This window comes from Manacus vitellinus, unplaced genomic scaffold (genome assembly GCF_001715985.3).
Source record: "Manacus vitellinus isolate BGI_N305 unplaced genomic scaffold, ASM171598v3 scaffold_19_pilon, whole genome shotgun sequence".
Classification (NCBI taxonomy): Eukaryota; Metazoa; Chordata; class Aves; order Passeriformes; family Pipridae; genus Manacus; species Manacus vitellinus.
In genome coordinates, this window is record NW_021939395.1 from 151452 (window position 1) to 170121 (window position 18670).

At 46.6% G+C, this 18670-nt stretch overlaps 1 protein-coding gene across 2 annotated transcripts; it reads right to left on the reverse strand.

Moving 5' to 3' along the window:
* Positions 1-846: 846 nt before the first annotated feature.
* On the reverse strand, positions 847-18287 carry LOC103767780 (rho GTPase-activating protein 20). 2 transcript variants are annotated; one of them, XM_008934973.2, is made up of 14 exons: positions 18208-18287; positions 15362-15532; positions 14700-14849; positions 13069-13110; positions 12249-12333; positions 11310-11387; positions 11062-11128; positions 9786-9974; positions 8886-9061; positions 8211-8372; positions 6954-7063; positions 5852-6041; positions 5154-5271; positions 847-4601 (listed from the first exon to the last, which is right to left on the reverse strand). In XM_008934973.2, exons 1-14 carry the CDS (start codon positions 18285-18287, stop codon positions 2857-2859), a joined length of 3363 nt encoding a protein of 1120 aa, XP_008933221.2. In that variant the 3' UTR covers positions 847-2856. The 2 variants fall into 2 exon arrangements, with proteins under 2 accessions (XP_008933221.2, XP_017926290.1); XM_018070801.1 differs by lacking the exons at positions 15362-15532; positions 18208-18287 and having other exon boundaries at positions 13069-13228; positions 14700-14810.
* Positions 18288-18670: the final 383 nt, after the last annotated feature.

Sequence of the window (18670 nt, forward strand, 5' to 3'; positions counted from 1 at the left end):
CATGTGACATGACTTCCCGAGTGACTGTCTCCAGTCAGGCAGTGAGTAGGATTTTCAGTATGTGTGAGGCCAACTTGGTCTAAATCTCTCTGATCTGAAAAAGGGCAGAGAAAGAAGGGAAACCTATTTATGTGTCAGGGCTGTACATTAAGGGAAAACGTGGCTTTTCTGGGGCAGAAAGCCAACCAACTGTTTGTGTATTTGGTACTTCTTGTTATGAGTGAGCTGGGTGCTGTGGAACTTTTTCAAGACTGGTCTCTCAGAGTTGCATTATTGTCTGGGTCATGAAAAAGGAGTGCTGCAGATTTCCATGCCCAGAACTGTGGTTTGTGCTACATTTTACAGGATATTGTTTTGTTTTAAATATAGAAAAATGATTATTAGAGGGCTGGGTTAGAGCAGCTAACCAGGCAACTGCACCCATATTAGGCAGCCCCACTTGTCTCAGTGTTTCTAAAAATTAATTTCTTTTTAACTTGCTTGTAATTCCTTTAGGTGCTGCAAATTGTGAGCTCTTAGTTTCCATTTGGTCCAGGTCCCCTTTGCTTGACCTGAGCCCAACCACTGAGCCAGTTTACAATCAGTTAGAATACAGAACAATCTCTCTTCCAAGAACAGGCAGACTTTTCATATGATAGTTAGTGCTGTTTCACCTTCTTGAAAAGATAGGAGTAATGCTCGAGCTGCTGTGGTAGCAGAGGGTTCCTTGTGGCCAGCCTGGCAGACCTCGGCTGGGAGGTGAGTGCCTTTCACAGCACAGCTGGGTGCTTGCAAACACCACCACCCTGACACAGGGGAGAGGGAGCAAGGGAACAAAAGGCGACCAGAGCACCACAATGACAACTTGTGTGTCCTTTATTGAAATAGTTACAACTGCAGCTCTGGAAAAAAGACTGTGAATGCCTTGTTGCTGTTCATGTATGAGGAAAATGATGGTGGTGAGGGGGTTGTGTTATGATTATATACACCTTTCATTATACAAGGGCCACAAAGGTGATCAGAGACAGAGTGCGCCACATCTCAGTGTTAAACACCCAGCATCTAACAAAACAAACCCTATACAGCTCGGAAAGAGGGCTCTGGGCTTCCCCCTGGCTCCCCTGCCCCAGTATTTGATGGTGTGAATTTGGAGTGCTGAGCCAGGTTCCTGTCACTGACCCTCACAGGCACCTGGCAGATGAGTGGAGGGATCTGACACCTAAATCATTTTACAGCAGTGGCTTCCCCCTCTGTGCAAGGACTAAACCATGGCAGTTGTCAAGCAGCTCCAGCTCTGGCTAATCACAGACACTCAGCAGCTTGCAGGGGCACTTACTCCACCAGCACTACCTTTCAGTCATTAGTATTCATGCATTTCTCTTGTCCTTCACCCATTCACTGTACACTGAGTAAAAGAAGTGTGGCTCTGAGAGAAACCGCCATAGAAAACTCTCATGCAACTTTCAAATGAACCATCCCAAACCTTTAAACCATTGAGACTTTTCCCTATCAAGCTGATGTGGTGCTCTCAGCATCTTTTTAGAGCTCAGCTGGCAGCATTACAATCCTCTAACAAGCCCCATGATGGCTATGCTGCTTCTGAGCATGGCTTTGAGTGGAATCATGGGGATGCTCCAGGAGTCCACTGGCTGTCTCTCTTTGGTGGTCCCCACCAGCAGCCTGCTTAGTGCATCCCTGCCTGGAACTTCTCCAAACTTAATTCTGCTGGAGTGCACCGGGCCATGTACTCTGGGTGGGAACTGTAGTGCTTCTCTGAGCCAGCATCAGTGCTGTTGAAGCCTGGGCAGTCTCAGCGTATGGACTGACAACTTTCTGGCTAGATGGGACTTTGCTTCAGCATCCACTTGACAACATTGTTGACAACTTCCACAACTGTTTGATCTCATGCTAAAGCCAAGTCCTGCTCAAGTCCCTCTTAGCATGACCAGGAATTTGATTATTATTTGATTATTATGCTCCATCCATACTGCCTCTGGAAAGGGACATCATTTACAGAAAAATAATGTCACCTTTCACTGGGACTGAAAGGACCAGCTACTCCCAGAGGACACTGAAGAACATTCATAGCCGTGTCAAAGTGACAGTGCTAAAGTCCTTCATAGCAACTGTGTCTCTGTCAAATGCTAGCTTTGGGGAAGGTATGAAAGAATTAATGCACAATTAATTTAGGAAGAAACAATCTTGAGGTTAAAATGTGACATATGCTGTCTGTCAGTGAGTGCTGGACTTTGGACTCTGGGCTCCAGTTGGTATTTTTGGAACCCAGACTCAACCAATAATGGATGTGGGCTGTGAGTTAGACCATGGGGGACAACAGACGAGCAGAGCAAAGCAGCAGTGATTTCTGGAATGGTGGTGAAGGATCTTCCTTTGGATGAATGGTGGTGATGAACAGTGAATAATGGTAAGTTTTGTGCAAGTGTAAAGATTTTTAACTAATTCTGACAGAGCATGAGCTGTCTCAATTCTCCAGTCATCCACACACATCGGCAGCTGACTGGAGAAAATAAAGCAGAGTTTCTCCTTTCCTGCTATAAAAAGAAATAGAGTCAGGCCCTGTACAGGTCAGCTAATTCATGGACAGGGAGAGTGTGGTGGCATTCACCCCACTACACACCCAGCCAGTGAAATCTCTTCCATCAAAAAAGGGCATAAAGAAAACAGAAGGACAACCCCCCTGTCCCCACCCTTCCTACCAAAATGATTATTGAATCCCAACATTACATACACATTAGTGTCACTTTACACTTGTTGTCCCATGCAGCCTGCTAAATTCTTTGCACCCTGATCACACATTACAGAATATTTTCTGTTGCATTACACAAAAAAATATTTAGTTCCTCCACATCCATTGCCCTAGACAAATGTTTCTTCGGCAAAGGCCACCGTGTCACGCTCCTCTGCAGCCACGTCTGCCAGCGGTTGACTCCTGAGCCACTCCACCCTGCTCTGGAGGAGTTCATTCTCCACTGCTTCCACTTCCACCGTGGGACAGGGCTCTGTTTCATCGTGCTTGAAATACTCCCTGATGGTTTTTCGGATGTAGGCAGGGAGGATGATGTGGATGGTATGGCTGAAGGTGTCAAAGCCCTCGCTCTGGGTTGGCGCCTGCGCCGTTTCCACTGGCTGGCTCTCCACCTCCTCGGGAGTGGAGGCACTCTGGGGGCTCTCTTTGTGCTTGGCATGTGGGGGTGGGACCTTTGGTTCATGGTGGTAACGCCTGGAGATGGACTGCAGAACAAGGGGGGTGTTCTGCCCATAGAAAACTGTCTGGGGGATGTGGACTCTTACAGTCTGCAAACCCTTGGACAGGCTCTGCTCATTGCTGCTGCTAGGCAAGTCACAACTGCTGATGTTTGCCACAGATCTCTCCTCCTTCTCCTCTCCTGCTGGAGACCCCCAAGAGCTTTCTTTATCTGGGTCTACATAAAAAGTTATCTTAGTGCGCTTCAGGCTTTCCTGGCTCAGCAGGCAAGCATCAATGCTTTTGGTTTCTATGTTCTTCACTGTCTTCTCCCTGTGCTGCTGGTGGCTGACCTGTGGGGATGTCTTGCTGGATGGGCTGGCAGCTGGGAATTCAGGTTTTTGTTCAATTTCTTTGGTATAATCCTGGTTCCTGAGCCCCAGGCTGTGGCACCCTGCACAACTCAGCTGTATCTCCTCTTCTTCCCAGTCAATGTCAGTGAGTGGGCTTCTCACAGCAGCTCTGCTGACAGATAGAAAACTATTCCTCTCTCCAAAGCAATGACTGCTCTCTCCAGGCTTGGGTTCATACTCATGGAAACTGTCCAGGTCACATGGAGGTAAAAGCACAGAAGACATGAGGGATTTGTGCCACTCTTTTGGGGACCTCTTGGCAACCTTGGGGGACACAGCATGAAGCCTGGCAGAAGTGCCAAACATGAACGGCTGAGATGAGACATCTGTGGGACTAATGGCTGATGACTCTGAGCAGTACGAGAAAGCACTGTCTAAGGAGCTGAGTGAGGAAGCAGATGGGGAGGTGGTGGTAGAGGACAGGCTGGAGAAGCTGGACCTGTTGGACGGGCTGGACTTCTGAAGGCTGAGCTGCTTCACCCTGGAGCTGGTCTGAGGTGATTGCCGCAAGTTCTGCCTGGCCTTATTAACCCCAGGGCTTAGACCTTCATCAATCAGCTTCTGGCTCTCCGCTTGCAGCTGCCTGAGCCTGTGCATGTAATCTGTGTGGCTGCGCATGATGGTGGCATCGCAGCTGGACTGGCGGGCCACCGGCTCGTGGCCCTGGGCAGGGAGCTGGGAGCTCAGGCAGACACTGGGTTCTGATGAGCACCGGTCCCGGGCCAGGCTGAGCGAGTGGGTGGAGCCGATGGAGCAGAAAGAACTATCCTCTTCCAGGAGGTCATAACTGTCTGTACTGGCATTCATTCGGGCTTTGCTTTGGTAGCAGGCTGTGATCTCACTGAACAAGTCCCAGTCTTCCTGATCCTCATTCAGTAACAAGCTGCTGGGTGGTTCAAAAATGGCATCTGCTTCAGGTTCCAGGTGGTGCTTTGGCCCCTCTGGGTCACAAGCAGAAAACTCCAACTCATCAGAGGAATCACCATGCTGAGCCAAGCCTATGCCTAGGGCAGAGGACACAAATTAATTTGTTGCCATATATATAGTACCTTACAACCGAGGCAGGGAAATTATATCCAGCCCATAGAAAAACAAAGATGATCCATTATTTTCACAGGGACTAATAAAAAATTCTGTCTTGATGACCTAAGCTTGGGCCTGTATTCATAGGTTAGTTAACAGAGACAACTCCATTGCTTTCCATTCAACCATGTGGTTTAACTTTACAGACCTAACCTGGAAAAGAAAAAAAAGACTGCTGCAACATGACAGTGCTAAGGCTACACTAAATTACTGCAATGGCTGGAGTAGGTTGAACAGCAGCCCCAGAGAGAGGCAGCCATCCCCAGGGACACATTTGAGGTTCTGTTCCTCGTCCCTCTGCTTTGCCATCTCCTTCTGCCTATGCTTGCCAGGCAAAGGGAAAACCAAACTCAGCTTGTTTTCAATGCATTTCCTTAGATGAGACAAGAAGGTAAAGCAAACTCTTTTGCATGAGGACTTTACCTATTAAAAGATTTTAAATTTCTCTGGAAGATATAGACCCACCAACTTACCCAGAGATTCTGCTGAGTTTTTGGACTTCTTTTTGTCAGGTTTTTGAAACAAGGAAGCAATATCACCCCCAAAAATCTCTCCTGAGTTTTCAATCAGGAACTGCACTAACAAGGCCACCTAGCAAAACAGGAATTCACAGGTTTAGTTTCATGAAAATGGAGCTAGCCATTTACAGCAAGTAAAATCATTCCCAGATTGTTCCTTTTCTTTTGACAAAGATATAATTTCCTCAAGAGGCTGTTAATAATGTGGCAATGTGTCTGTATGAACTACACCTGAGGCAAGAATATGAGCTACATGAACTGCTACTATGAGCCAGATACAGCATGTTCTACAATTTTCCTTACTCTTGCTAACACCTCATAAGCTACAAGCAAACATTCCTCCCCTCTGGTGCACTGCCATGCTCACTGCTTACTTTGTCCCAGCTGAAGTGGCAGTGTCCAACTTCAGCTGCTCCAGTTTTTTTGTGCTTGCTTGACAACATAGGAAGTCCGTCTGGTAAAAGCAACTACTGCTTCCCTTTCGACCCTGAGGGGCTAAACCCCCCTCCTAGTGTGGGCACAGCTGCACAGGGAAAAGGGCGAGGCCTGGACGCCATGCAGCCATCACTGCCACTGATGTTATGCCCTCCTTTAGCCTACAAAATACAGTGAAAGGGGGAGACATACATGAGCCCAAGCCTATGGAAGATTACCTTCTTTGTAGACTGGCTTTCCTCCTCAGGCCCAGTGGGACTTGGTAGCCACAGCATATTGGGTGCTATGCAAAGAGCCAGGTTAAAGGCATTCATCTGATTCACGCCGGAATTCTGCTCAATATGATGGAGGACTCCAAAGAGGTGTCTGAGTAAGATGAGGTTAGCCTCTGGAAGCTGGTTGACAAGACTTTTCAGGGGGTGGGAAAAAAAAACAAACAGTGGTGTTCACAAACATCTGCTCTTCAAATACCAGAGGTTGCTTCTCAAAAATTTTTGCCCTGTTCTGCCCCTTTGCACCCAGTCTGAGACATTCACATTTGATAATAAAGTGAGACTGTGTCACTACCCTCCACCAACTCATGTGAGAGCCACAACTCTGCATCTATATTGCCTATCTGCTGTGGTCCCAGAGCTGGAGGGACAAGGAACTTGGGTCTAGAGCATGTGGGAAGGAGCCCACAATGCCTTGACAAGACGGGGCCCGCCTGAAGGAGACGCACCCCGCTCCAGGCCAGCAGCACTGCCGTGTCCCGTGCTACGGACACTGCGGAGGAAGGAGGCGCAGGCCAAATGGTACGGTTCAAAAACTGACTTGAGCCATGGTTGAATATACTGGATATGCCACAGGAGGCTGATAAGCTGCTCTTGCTCAGGGCAGCCGCTTCAAGGCAGTAAAGCTGTTTTCAAGGTCCCAGTGACCACTTTGACAGGGCTGTTTCTTCTAACTGCCAATATGATGATCAGTGCCATTTTGTCCACATAAGAAAAAAGTCACTGTCATTAAGGATCTAATTCTTCTAACTTTGGTGTACTCCTGGTAGCTGAATTATTGTGCTTTTTCAGTTTACTGGTTCTGGTAATTTGAACTGGTCATGAGAAAACAATTTTATAATCGCTTCTCTGGGGTAAGAAATGTTAATGATGTTCATAAAAGACCACTGAAAGGAAAATGTTCTGATTAGTGACACTGGCCTTCAGCAATAGCTCCACTATGGCCTGGAGCATTGCCAGAAATCTCCTAGAAGATGAAGGCTATTCTCAGGGCCGTATGCTCCCCCTTTTCCCACCAAAAGAAGCTTTGACAAAGGCTTTTACGAACCTTTTGATAGCTTCAATCTTATGTGCCTGATTTTCCGTGTCCACAGCTTCCATCCACAGTCCATGCAAGTCTGAGGATAGAACACTGTCAGGTATATTTCGGAGAAAATCCTGAATTAAATATATATATGCAGAGCAGTCTGGTCAGTTTTGAATTCCTGATTTCGGTTTCACAATGCATATAGTCACTGCTTATTCATATTAAGCACAAGACAAAACAACATGACACAAATATGTTTATCCTCCCCTCCCACACCCATCAAACTGTCCTCCTCAAGTTCTCCCATGGCAGCACTGCAGAATAAATAGGCAGCCCTCCTGTTTTACCCCTTCTTCAGACCACAACTGATCTCTGCTGCAGCAGAGGACTCAGCCCTGAGGCTGTGCACAGAGGACTCAGCCCTGAGGCTGAAACATTCCTCAGCTAGGAGGACTGCTGCTTTTTCACAGGGGACTATTTAAAAACTCAGTGTATGTCTTGCGTTGGAAAGTGCCTGAATATCCTCCCAGTCAACAGCTTTTTGTATCAGGCCAACAAGAACATGAGACAGGGATGGTTTTTGATGCAGTTGATGTCTGAATTATTCTGACCAATTTGCCAGTGCAAAATATAGGCTTTTTCTTACTAAAACATGGGTCTTATCACAAGCTTCATCCCTCAACTGCCACAACCCCTCTGCTTGGGTTTAACACCTGCTTTCCTTCTTGCTTACTGGCTGATCAGAGGGTGAAGGCTTGGGGTCCAGAGAGCACAGGCCAGCTCCTTTGAGCTGTCTGAGGGGTTGCAGAGCAGTTGCCCTCAAATGGTACAAGTCCTCCCAAAGCTCCTGAAGCCTCTTCTGTGCATCCAGAAACAACAAAGAGCATCTGTGCTGCTGCCACCAAAGGGCTTCATGCACATGTCAGGGCAGCATCTGAACTGCTGAGTGTGGGCTCTGGCATGTTCTTTGGCACTGGACAGACACCATGGCTGTCTTGCAGGTGGGCATCATTGTATTTCCTGCTGGAGGTACTTTGGTCCAGGGAGATACAAAATGAAGCCCTGTCCTGAGGGCCACTGCACGTCTGCACGTGAAAAGAAGTGTCAGGCAGACACCTCTGTGCACACAGATGGACCAAGCCATCAGCTGAGAATGTACCTTGCTGGGAAATGCTTTCTGTTCCTTGAAATCTTCCCTACCCATAAAGACTCATGTTGCTTCCTTAAAGAAGGAAGGTACCATTAGCCCAGACAGCTGAGTTACTTGGCCAAACATACCGTGATGACAGCTGCAGCCACAAAGACTGACTCTCCATCCACCTGAACATCATCTCCAGAGTTCAGCTTCTCTTTCAACTCCTTGCAAGTCTTGGCATTGGCAGACCGTCTGAAAATGCCCCTAGTAGAGGGACCTTCATGGTACAACAGGAGCAGCATATCCTAAGAGAAAGCCCAGTTGTACTTAAAAGCCTAACTCTTTACCCTCTTGTTTGTGTGTATTACACTTCATGTGTTGTAACATAATCAATAATGGGAAGAGAAAAATATGAGAGATTTATCCTGATTTAACCAGGGACAAGAACCTGACAGCCAAGTTGCATGTACAGTTCCTGTGGGTATGCTTATCCTGTGACAAGCATGAGACCAGAGGACTCTTGTAGTGAGTGAGGTCTAGGCTATGCAGCACGGCAGGATCCATTGACATTGCCCCTTGTCAGCTGGTGGTGACCTGGTTGGAGACACCCACTGAAACAGGACAGACATCTGTGAATGAAGTGATATGATTACCCAGAAGAAGGATGTTCCTGCCCTTGTTACTGAGCTGAATCTGAAACTCAAGCAAATGATGGTCCTCTTCCCCATTCAAATCTCATAAATACTGTAAGTGGCTTTAAATTCTGGGCTAAACATGTCAAGTTTGTATCAGGACAAACAGTCCAGACTGTTCCTTACCATGATTGGCTTGGGAAGGATCCCATCAGGACAGACAGAGGTCAGGGACAGGCCGAAGAGCTTCCGTGGGGTAGTAGGTGACTGTGAAGGAGGGCTGCCCGTGGGAGTGCTGGTGCTGCGGCGCAGGGCCCAGTCAATCAAGGACTTCTTCCTCTTGGTGTGTTTCTGCAGTGACTCTGAAGGAAAACACAGAACTCTGTTACACACCTTTCTGTCCTTCCTGCTGGCCAGTGAGTGATCAGTGAGGGAGGTGGAGTTCACAGCAAAACAAGGACTTCCTACTCTCCCCTGTTTATTAACTGCACTCTCAGTGGGGATGGTCAGACAATATACAGCAGTGAAACCACTCTCAACCATCAGCAAAACTCTCAATCAATCACCATTCTTCAGGGAACCTTCCTGTCTGTGCAGCATGAGAATCTCTTCACTCTTGTGACCAGTGACAGGACTTGAGGAAACAGCATGAAGCTGAGTTGAGGGAGGTTTAGGTTAGACCTCAGGAAAAGGTTCTTCCCCCAGAGGGTAGTTGGGCACTGAACAGGCTCCCCAGGGAAGTGGTCACATCACCAAGCCTGACAGAGCTCAAGGAGCGTTAGGACAATGCTCTCAGCCACGTGGTGGGATTGCTGGGGTGTCCTGTGCAGGGCCAGGAGTTGAACTTGATGATCCTGATGGGGGCCTTCCAACTCAGCATATTCTGTAACTCTATGATAATTACCTGCAATTGAAAGCTAATCAAGGATTGAAAGCTAATTCTGAACATTGCAAAGACGAATTTTGCCTCTCTGTCAGGTATGAGATCAACTCTAGGATATGTATATGATGCCAGGAAGAGTCTGACACTGCCATGGAAAGCAGCAAAATCTCTGCCTGGCTATAACGCGCTCCTGCAGCCCCTACCTCTCCTCAGCTGCATTGGAGCTTGGAGTCTGCGTTTCAGGACAAACTGACACTGCTTTTCCTTTGGGAGCTGAGCAAGGAAGGAAGCCTCTGTCCCATCAGCCAGAAGAGTGTTATTGTTGGTTCTTTGTTGCTGGTCAGCAGAGTCCCGGAGACAGCTCAGTGCGATACTGAAGGGATGTTCATGCCCTGTTGAGCAGAGTTGTGCAAAGAGCAAGCAAAGATGCAGAGCTATGTGAAAACAGCTCCAAATCTGGGCAGGAGGAAGCAGCCACATCCAATGGCTCCCACTGCAGCTGGGCCTCTAAACATTACTTGAAACTTCCACGTGTGGACTGAAGAGGCCAGGGCACATCCACACATGCATAGGGTCATTGCTTTACAAATAAGTTTATCCATTTAAACCTGGCCAGTCAATCCTCATTAGCAGCTCTCCAGAACATTCTGCAACAAAGCACTATTGCAAACTGAAATGCAATGAAAACTAAATAACTACCAAAACAGTAGGATAAACATGTTAGCTTCCTAACTAGAGGCTTATAAGTCACCAATGGACTATCTAAAAATTCTGCTTCCTTCAGTTTCCAAAGTGCTTTCCTCTGGACCTACCACACTCTTGCTGAGTGACCACCTGACTGCAGCAATTTGTTTGGCTTCTGACAGAGCCTGAAGGCAAAGGGTCTGGAAGGTGTCAGGAGATGCTCTGCCTGATGGACAAGAGTGGACATCTCTATCGCAGGCAGTGAAAGTGGGCTCAGGCTGCCCCTGACCTCATGCTCTGCCTATGAGCAGAACCCTGCAAAGATGAGCAGGAGAATATGACCAGCCTCTAAACCTGTAGCCCTTCAATCTCATACCAGCAGCTGTGGAGATTGGATTGGGCTTTGAGGCATGTCCTACCCCTGCATCACATTCACTGCATAGAAGGAACTTCTTAGGCCAGCCTAAAGATCTCCCATTTATTTGAAGCATCTGCTGAGAAATATCACAGGCTCCCATCCAGAAATGTACAGATTTGCTTGGAAAAGGGAGGTAAGTGTGAAGATCTTCAAAGATGTCACCATGCTTTGATTCAAAGGAGATACTGAGACCATAGAAGCCAAGTGACATCTCACAGCAGCTTGATGTCACATCTTATGTCAGCAAAAGTGTCCCCACCATTGCTTCTTTAAGCAAAGAGGGCAATGTTTGTGGTGTTTCTCTGGCACATACCCTGGTATCATTTATCACTTGTTCCTTTGGTGCTAGAATTGAGGGAAGGTGGGAGAGGTCTTACCAATGAGAGGGTAAGCAGGCTCATCTTTTCCTGAGACCACCCAGAGGTGGTGTTCACTGGTCCTGCCCTGGTGGGTGAGGAAGAGAGAAGAGAAAAATGTTAGTTGAAAGGGGCAGGGTGAAGGTCCATGAGGTTGCCCTCCACTCAGAAAGCAACACACAGCAAATCTAGACTTTTTGACATCCACATTGTCCTGTAAACCAGATGTTGTCAGCTTCCTTAGCTAAGATCTGGCAGCTGCCACTTACAGGGAGCCCAAGCTGTAGAAGGGTCTTCTTCATCACACTCTCTGCAGTTTCCACATTGGACACGTTGACTGCAGTAGTCTAGAAAGGCAACCAGAGAAAATACAGGAAGCCAGTAAAAAGATGTGAAGTTTGGTTGCAGTTTCCTGTAGCTTGAAAATCTGGGGAGAGTGTCACTCCTGTCTAATGAATGTCTTTACCAAATATTCATGGATGGAAGAGCTGTACTAATTTGAACTACACCAGAAAGGATGATTGCTACACAGTGTGAAAGCTGTTCTCCACTACTTCTTCTAGCATGGGTCCATTACACCATCCACAGATTTCATCCAGCAGAAATCACAGGGTGGCACTCAGATGCTGTGTTTGATCACATCAGTGTTTAATTGATCATAGTGCCACTGTCACTCAAAAGGGTAAACATGGCACAATGCTGATGAACCATGAGTGTCTAGCATCGCTCTTAGAGAGGAGAGTACCCAGGAGGCAAATGTGACCCACCACGCTTGGCATGAAATCAAGAAATGTATGCTAGAATGGGACACATTCCAGTAAATGAGTTCAGGAGAACATACCTGTGACTTTGTGCAATATCCTCAACTTATAGCACCGAAAATAGGAATTGGGCACTCAGCCATAAACCATCAAAGATTTTGAAGTGCAGCAGAAGGAAAAGAAACAAGAAGCCAGAGGCCAAGAATAACCTTAAGAATTAAGTGCTCTTTGGTGAGGGTCTGGCTACCTCCTGATTTCTCAAACCAAAACTCTCCCAGTGGGCTTCCCGTGGGAAGGATGCAGATACCCAGATGCACGCCCTCTAAACCTTTTTGTCTGGGACTTGAATTTGAAACAGGAATAGCAGCACAGCCCTGCCTTCCTGCCCCTACCCCACAGACCCCTGTGTAATCTTGATCTGATGAGCAGGTTCTTAGCTTTACTTACAGAAGAACAGTTGTCGTCATCCAGCACAAAGATCTGAAGGGTCAGATTCTTCAGGTATTCATTCTGTTTTACCTCACTGATATGCCTGAAAGCCAAAGAAAAGGGGAAGGACTATAATTTCCCAACCACACTGGAGAAGGACCCTAAAATTTGGATGGGACATCTTCCTTGGTACTGTAATAAATACAGATTAAATATGACAATATGAATGTAATGTTCATAGTGTGGTCACGTGCTCCTGGCTTTTATATCCACCTGGAGCCCAAAGACTAGCAACCCTCCCACGTGCAGTACTTCAATGCAAATAGATGTGTCCTGCATAACACCTCGCAGTGTTCTCTCAGGATCACTACTGTTCTCCACAAATCAGAAGATTTCTTCCCCTCTCTGTACCTGTAAAAACACTTTTGTCCGTGTGTTAGTGGAAACAACACGTAAAACAAAACAGGAATAAGAAAATGCTGTAGTCTCTGGATGCCACGAAATACAAACTTTAGTTCAAATCAAAAAAACATCTGAATCATCACTAACAGTTGTGACATTTCCACAGTGATTAGTAAAGTCAACCTCCAGTTCCAAGGGAAAAAGGATGCTCCAACAATATCGTCTTCTGATGGATCCCATTTTCTCCCAAATGTTAACACCAATTTTGCATTCATCCAGGGGCTTCTATATTCGGATTTCAAGGGTGGATTTTTCAAACAGGAGTTAGACACTTAATGTACTGAAAATCAGAGTGCAGTTTGATACCTAGCATGGTAAATTTGTCTGAGGGCCATAGAGGAACCACCCAGGAGGAGAACAAAAAGGGGTCACTTACCACAGTAACGCTGACAGCCATCGTTCCTTCACATCAGCTGAGCTGAAGACAAAAAGGGAGGCAGATCATCAAACAAGTGCTGAGCGGGTAACAGCCTTTGGAAACTCTACCCAATTTCATTTATATATAGCTGTAAGTCAAAGTTCCTTCCTGCAAAGCCCTGGAACAAAAGCACAGTCCTTTCCTTCTTCTGTTCTATTTTAACAAATAACAATAATAATAACAACAACAAAAAACAGCAAAAAACTGGACCACATTTCCTGTTGGACTGGTGAGCGTTCAGATAAGGGACAAATATCTTTCTGTCAAGTTGGAGTTAACTCATACTCTGGGCCCTTGTTATTTTTGCAGTGACCTTTGCTTGCTATTTTCTTTCTGCTAATATTTCCTTCCCAATGTCTGCTGTTCCTAGAAGCTTCAGCTGCCAGCACAGGTTACCCATGCCTCAGAGGGAAGGAAATAGAACTGCTGTTGTGTTTGGGCTAAGACACAAACAGCAGCTTGCATGTCAGAGCATGAACCCTCATTGGAAATGCATCACCTGGGCAAGACCAACATCCCAACCCTTTGAAATGATGAGACGGCAGGTATGAAAACCATGACATGTTTCCCATTTCTTTTTCCACCAAGGCAGCTGCCCCACAGATGGAAAAGCATTGGGCCAGGTCAGTGCTTCCCAGCTGTGCCCACAGAACCCCTGAGGACAGAGTGACCCTTGGAGATTGCTGACCTCTCTGCTCTGTAAAAGGAAGGATGAAGAAGAAATCCCTTAGCCAGCAGTAACCTGAGTTCCCTGTGATATACCAGACTTAGATTCCATTTAGCTAGACTGGACTGTGTCAAGGTAATAAAAAGGTCACCTGCTTTTTGGTGAGCCTTATTAGCTCAGGCTTAACATTGGGACCGTCTTCGAGATGGCATTTGGATACAAATAGGCTACTCTCTAGACTGCTCCATGCTCCCCTGTATTTCTATTTTTGGGGTTAGCAAGGGCTGGGCAAGCTCTGAATGGTGCTGCTTGTTCAGACCCATCTTGAGGAACCTTTGTATTTTATACTCCAATATGGTGGCCTTGGGACACCCTGGCAAAAGACTGCAGGAGAAAGGTTTGCCCAGGAGCTGCCTAAGCCACATTAAGGATGGATAAAGGATTCAATCCTGGCACAAGGTCACCTGACATTTTTCACTGACATAACTAACCTACCCTTCATAATGAAAAATTCTCAAGTTAGGACTAATCTCCTACAGAGATGGTGGATGGCAGTTGCTCGAACAACATGCTTATAAGTTATCTGGTAGCTCAAGCTGTTTTGCTAAGAGCAGATTTGGTCATGATGTTACAGGATGCTGTGCAGCTGCATCCTGTATCAACACTATATCAACACTTGCAAGGATTGGTCCTCTAAAAGGCTCTCAGGGATGAACCTGCAGATATCCTTCTAAGATGACTGTCTCCCAACATCTAAATTTTTACCACACTGCCTAATGTGAGTGGAAGTCCTTTATTCAATGGGGAAAAGTGCAGGGGTAGAGTTCAGGGCCCTATAGCCTCAGTCATTGTTTCACTTGACACATGGGAGACCTGGGCAGCTACTGGGATGCAGAGGGAGGTCTGTTGTCTGATAAGATACCTGAAGGTGACAACATAGTTGGTGGTAGGCCAGCCAATGACAAATGAATTCTCGGGACTCATCTTTTTCTCTGTCACTTCGCTGAGGCAGGTGCCGGTCCACACTTCACTCAGATGCACTTGCTTTTTCAGCTTCAGGCTGGAGGAGGATCTGCAATGGAAATTAGGAATTCCTTAGGCCAGATCCTAACACCTAGACCTCCAGAGTCTGGTCATGCCCCTTCCAGTCACATAGATGTAGTGACAGATCTTAATTTAAATGTGGCTGGGAGTCAGTTTTGTCCTTCTGCCTCTTGCCCTCATGGTATATCTTCAAGCAACCTCCTAAGGGAAAGGCTGAAACTGATTAGACAACCTTTTCCTTCAGAAATATGGAGTGAAACATTAATATCAAGAAGAATTTCTGAAGGTGGGTGAGATACCACATTTTAGATCCACATTTGTGAAGCAGTATTGTTTTGAAGACTGCTGATTGCTCCACAAATAGATCAGAACCTCATAGAATCATTGAATCTTCTGAGTTGAAAGTGACCCACAAGGATCACTGAGTCCAACTCCTGGTCCTGCACCGGACAGCTCCAAGAATCCCACCATGTGATGGGAGCTGAGCCTAGTTTCAACAGCACATACTGGGGAGAAGGAGTGAGTGTGAATTCCTCTTACTTGGACTTGGCAATGACCACCACATCGCTGAACAAGATCAGATGTCTTTCCTGGGTCTGCAGGCCCACAGTTAGCTGTACTCGCTCACCCAGGATGAAGGTGGAGCCTGGGCTGCTGAACACCCTACTTGGCAGTCCATTGTCCAAATGGGAAGAGGAAAGGGTAGTTTCCCTAAAGGAGTAAGAAAAAATTACAAGACTTTGTCAGAAGCTTTTCTCGGAAGGGTTTGTGATTCAACACAGATGTCTGTTTTGGAGGAGCCCATCAGCCCCATGCCTCTCCCAGCACTATCCCTATTGCTCTCTTGTATGACGTGCATTTGCCTGTCCCTGCCCAATTAATTCACCAGCCTCAGACAGACGGAAAACTGCCTAAATGCCCACAGCAAATCTAGAGAGGTTAAGCTACCGAAATAGTTCTTTTTGAGTAATTTCTCACTCAAGTAAAAGACTTATTTCCTGCACACGTGTGTGAGCTATGACTTGAAAAGAGAAAGCCCATGGCTTGTGGCACAGCTCAGACAGGCATGGGGGGAACTGTCCTTTCTGCATATTTTCCATCCAGATTGAACTGCTTGTCAGTGCAAGGGCTGCAGCACAAAGACAAGGAACTGCATGTACTCATCCAATTCCAAACATCTGATTCTGGCTTGCCTGGCTGCCATCCAGTATCTTGTTTCCACTGAGATTCACATCGGTGCTGATCATTTCCAAAAAAACCTGAGGGTTTTTGCATGTTGACTGCAGTCAATAAGCCATCATGGGAATTAAACCAGACCCTCTCTCTGTGCTCTTCCCATCAAGAAGAGCTCTGCCCAGCATGATCTTGCACCTCAGCACCCCCAAAGAGCACTGCTCAGCACTGCTCTGGGCTCAGGTCAGTGGTGCTGGCAGCACAACAGCTCCCACAGCCATTTCTGGGTCTCAGCAGGTGGGATGTGCCACATGAACAAGGAATAGTTCTTTGCTGATTCTTACTCGGACAGTGTGTTCATATGCCTGACCCTGACTTAATCAGTGAACTTCTGAGACACAGCCTTAGATTTATGTAGAGAGAAAAAACCTACAAATCCTCCTGTCTCCACATTTAGACAAAAATGTGTATCTTGCCTGAAAAAGGATGATGTGGAAGAGATACTTGTCTTCCCTCCACCCCTTAGCAATACTGCTCTAGTCTAAGGGCAGTCTCTATACAAGCAAATGAAAAAACACATGAGCTGTAAGGGTAGTATTTTTGACACTGCTGGTCTTAACTCAGTTTCCACTGGCCTCATAACTGAGATCATTTCATTTCACAGGAGTGAGGTTAAAGTGAGCCAGGAGCTGCTTTTCTAAAGTCATCCCCCAGTCACAGGAACACCTGCACTCTGGCAAACAGAAATTCTCTCTTTCCTCCTCACCACTCCACAGCCACCAACAAAGTGAATCCTTGGTCTGTGTATGTGTGGAGCTACAAGCGAGAAGCTAAATCACCTTTAAATGTGATACAAAAGCTCTCCAAGTCCATCAGCTGAGCAGTGAGAGCCACAGCATCTCACAATCCCAGCAGTGGATTTCCTAAACCTGGAGGAGTTATACAGCTTTGTAAACACAACAAGATAGCAAAAAAAAAAGTCTCACTGATACTCTGGTGGCCTAAGCAAAGATGGCATTGGACCAACTCCCTCCACAGCAATTCATCATGAGAAACATTTAAAGCTTCCCTCCCTCACAAGGATATTCTCCAGCCAAATAAAGGCAAGAATTTGTTTCTCTTTACTTTTTTTTTCCTAGTGCAATTTAGATGGGGAAGGGGAATGAAAAAGAAGCCACATAGTCAGAAAACAACCAAAAGAAAATCAGTCCTGCCCTTTATAATAAATGGTCCTACAAAACTGACCCCACAGAAGCAGTGTATACTGTGCATCAATCACTGATGGTGTGATACAGAAGGGATATTCCTCAGGAGGGCTGCTTCAGATCAAAATGTCAATCAGTTCAGCTTTATTATCTCTTTCTTACAAGGAAAGAAAAAAATCAAACTAAACAAATCCCTCAGGAAATGTTATTTATGTTTCCTATCAGAGCAAGGCAGAAAGGACTGTGGTATCCCCTTATCTGTCATGGTGCTGCAGGAGGAGGACAGGATGATGTCAAGGAGTCCCACTGTTGGACTGAAGTGCTCACGTCAGGGCTAGCACTTAGTGTTTCCGAAGATGTGCACGTCTGGCATGTGGGTCCCTGTCTGCTGACACTCCTGGTGCTTAACACCTGCAGGAGCAAAGTGTGGGCAGAGACTTGATAAGCTGCAGACAAGGGAGGGAGCTTTGCACAACCTGTGCTGGTAGTAAGGGAAAGCTGCTGTACTCTGACAGGGACGTGGCTGTCCTGGAGCATGGCTGAATCCCACACAGGACTGGCAGGGCGTGGGCAGGCCTCCCGGCCCTCCCTCCATCTCCAGTCCCCTCACCCGCCCAGATGTACCTGTATCTGAGCCAGGGCCAAATTTCAGGGCCAGCTCTCCCACTGGCAGTCCAGCAGATGGAGCAGGGGCTGCAGAGGGCTTTGGCAGTGAGTAACCTGGGGGTGGCCGGGCAGGGAAATGGTGGAGTGGAACACTAGGGTGCTCCTCAGGGATAATGCCACCGCAGCCCCGGTACGTGAGGTGGCAAATGCTGCCCCAGCCCATGTCCTGTGTGCCACCATGTCTGTCTAGTGCCTCGTCCCTCTCCACTTGCCCCTGCCTGCCCCTGCTGCAGGACCAAATTGCCTTCAACATTGTTAAACGAATTTGAATTCATATGATTTTGATTTCAGTTTGCGTAGGCAGAAAGATGGAAACAGGAGTTAGAAAGGTATTTACTCAACCTGGAATGGGACTTCGACTTGCTGAGAGCTTTAGAAATGGCAGATGGGGTAGATCGTCTTCTTTGGACTATGGGCTTCATCTTCTGCAAGACAAAAAGACATTCCAGTCAGCCTGGCTACCTTGGAAGCATACCTGCTCATTGAACTCTGCGAGATCTAGCTAATGCCCACGAACCCTCATCACTAAAAGCCATGATCTGTGCTGTCAGACACCTCCCTCCCTTTCCTGATTATAAAAACACTTGTCAACTCTCACATTTACATTTTCACAGCCAAATCTCAAAGTAATGACAAGAATAAGCAGATAAAAAACCCAAAGTATGAAGGTCAGGAAAAAGTTCCAAGCACTTATGCCAAGGAATAGTTTAAGGAGAGGTATAGGAACTCAATTTAAAACGACTAGACAAAGTTATGAACAGCATATAATACCATAGGGAGTCGTACTTTATGGGCTGGAGGAATA

Excerpts from the sequence above, each read along its gene's own strand:
- LOC103767780 (XM_008934973.2), bottom strand. The coding sequence starts at position 18,287 with ATGAAGCCCATAGTCCAAAGAAGACGATCTACCCCATCTGCCATTTCT. Across the intron at positions 12,334-13,068 it reads TGGCTGTCAGCGTTACTGTG|GCATATCAGTGAGGTAAAAC; the intron begins GTAAGTGACCCC and ends TTTGGCTTTCAG. Across the intron at positions 5,272-5,851 it reads AAAGCCAGTCTACAAAGAAG|GTGGCCTTGTTAGTGCAGTT; the intron begins GTAATCTTCCAT and ends CTGTTTTGCTAG.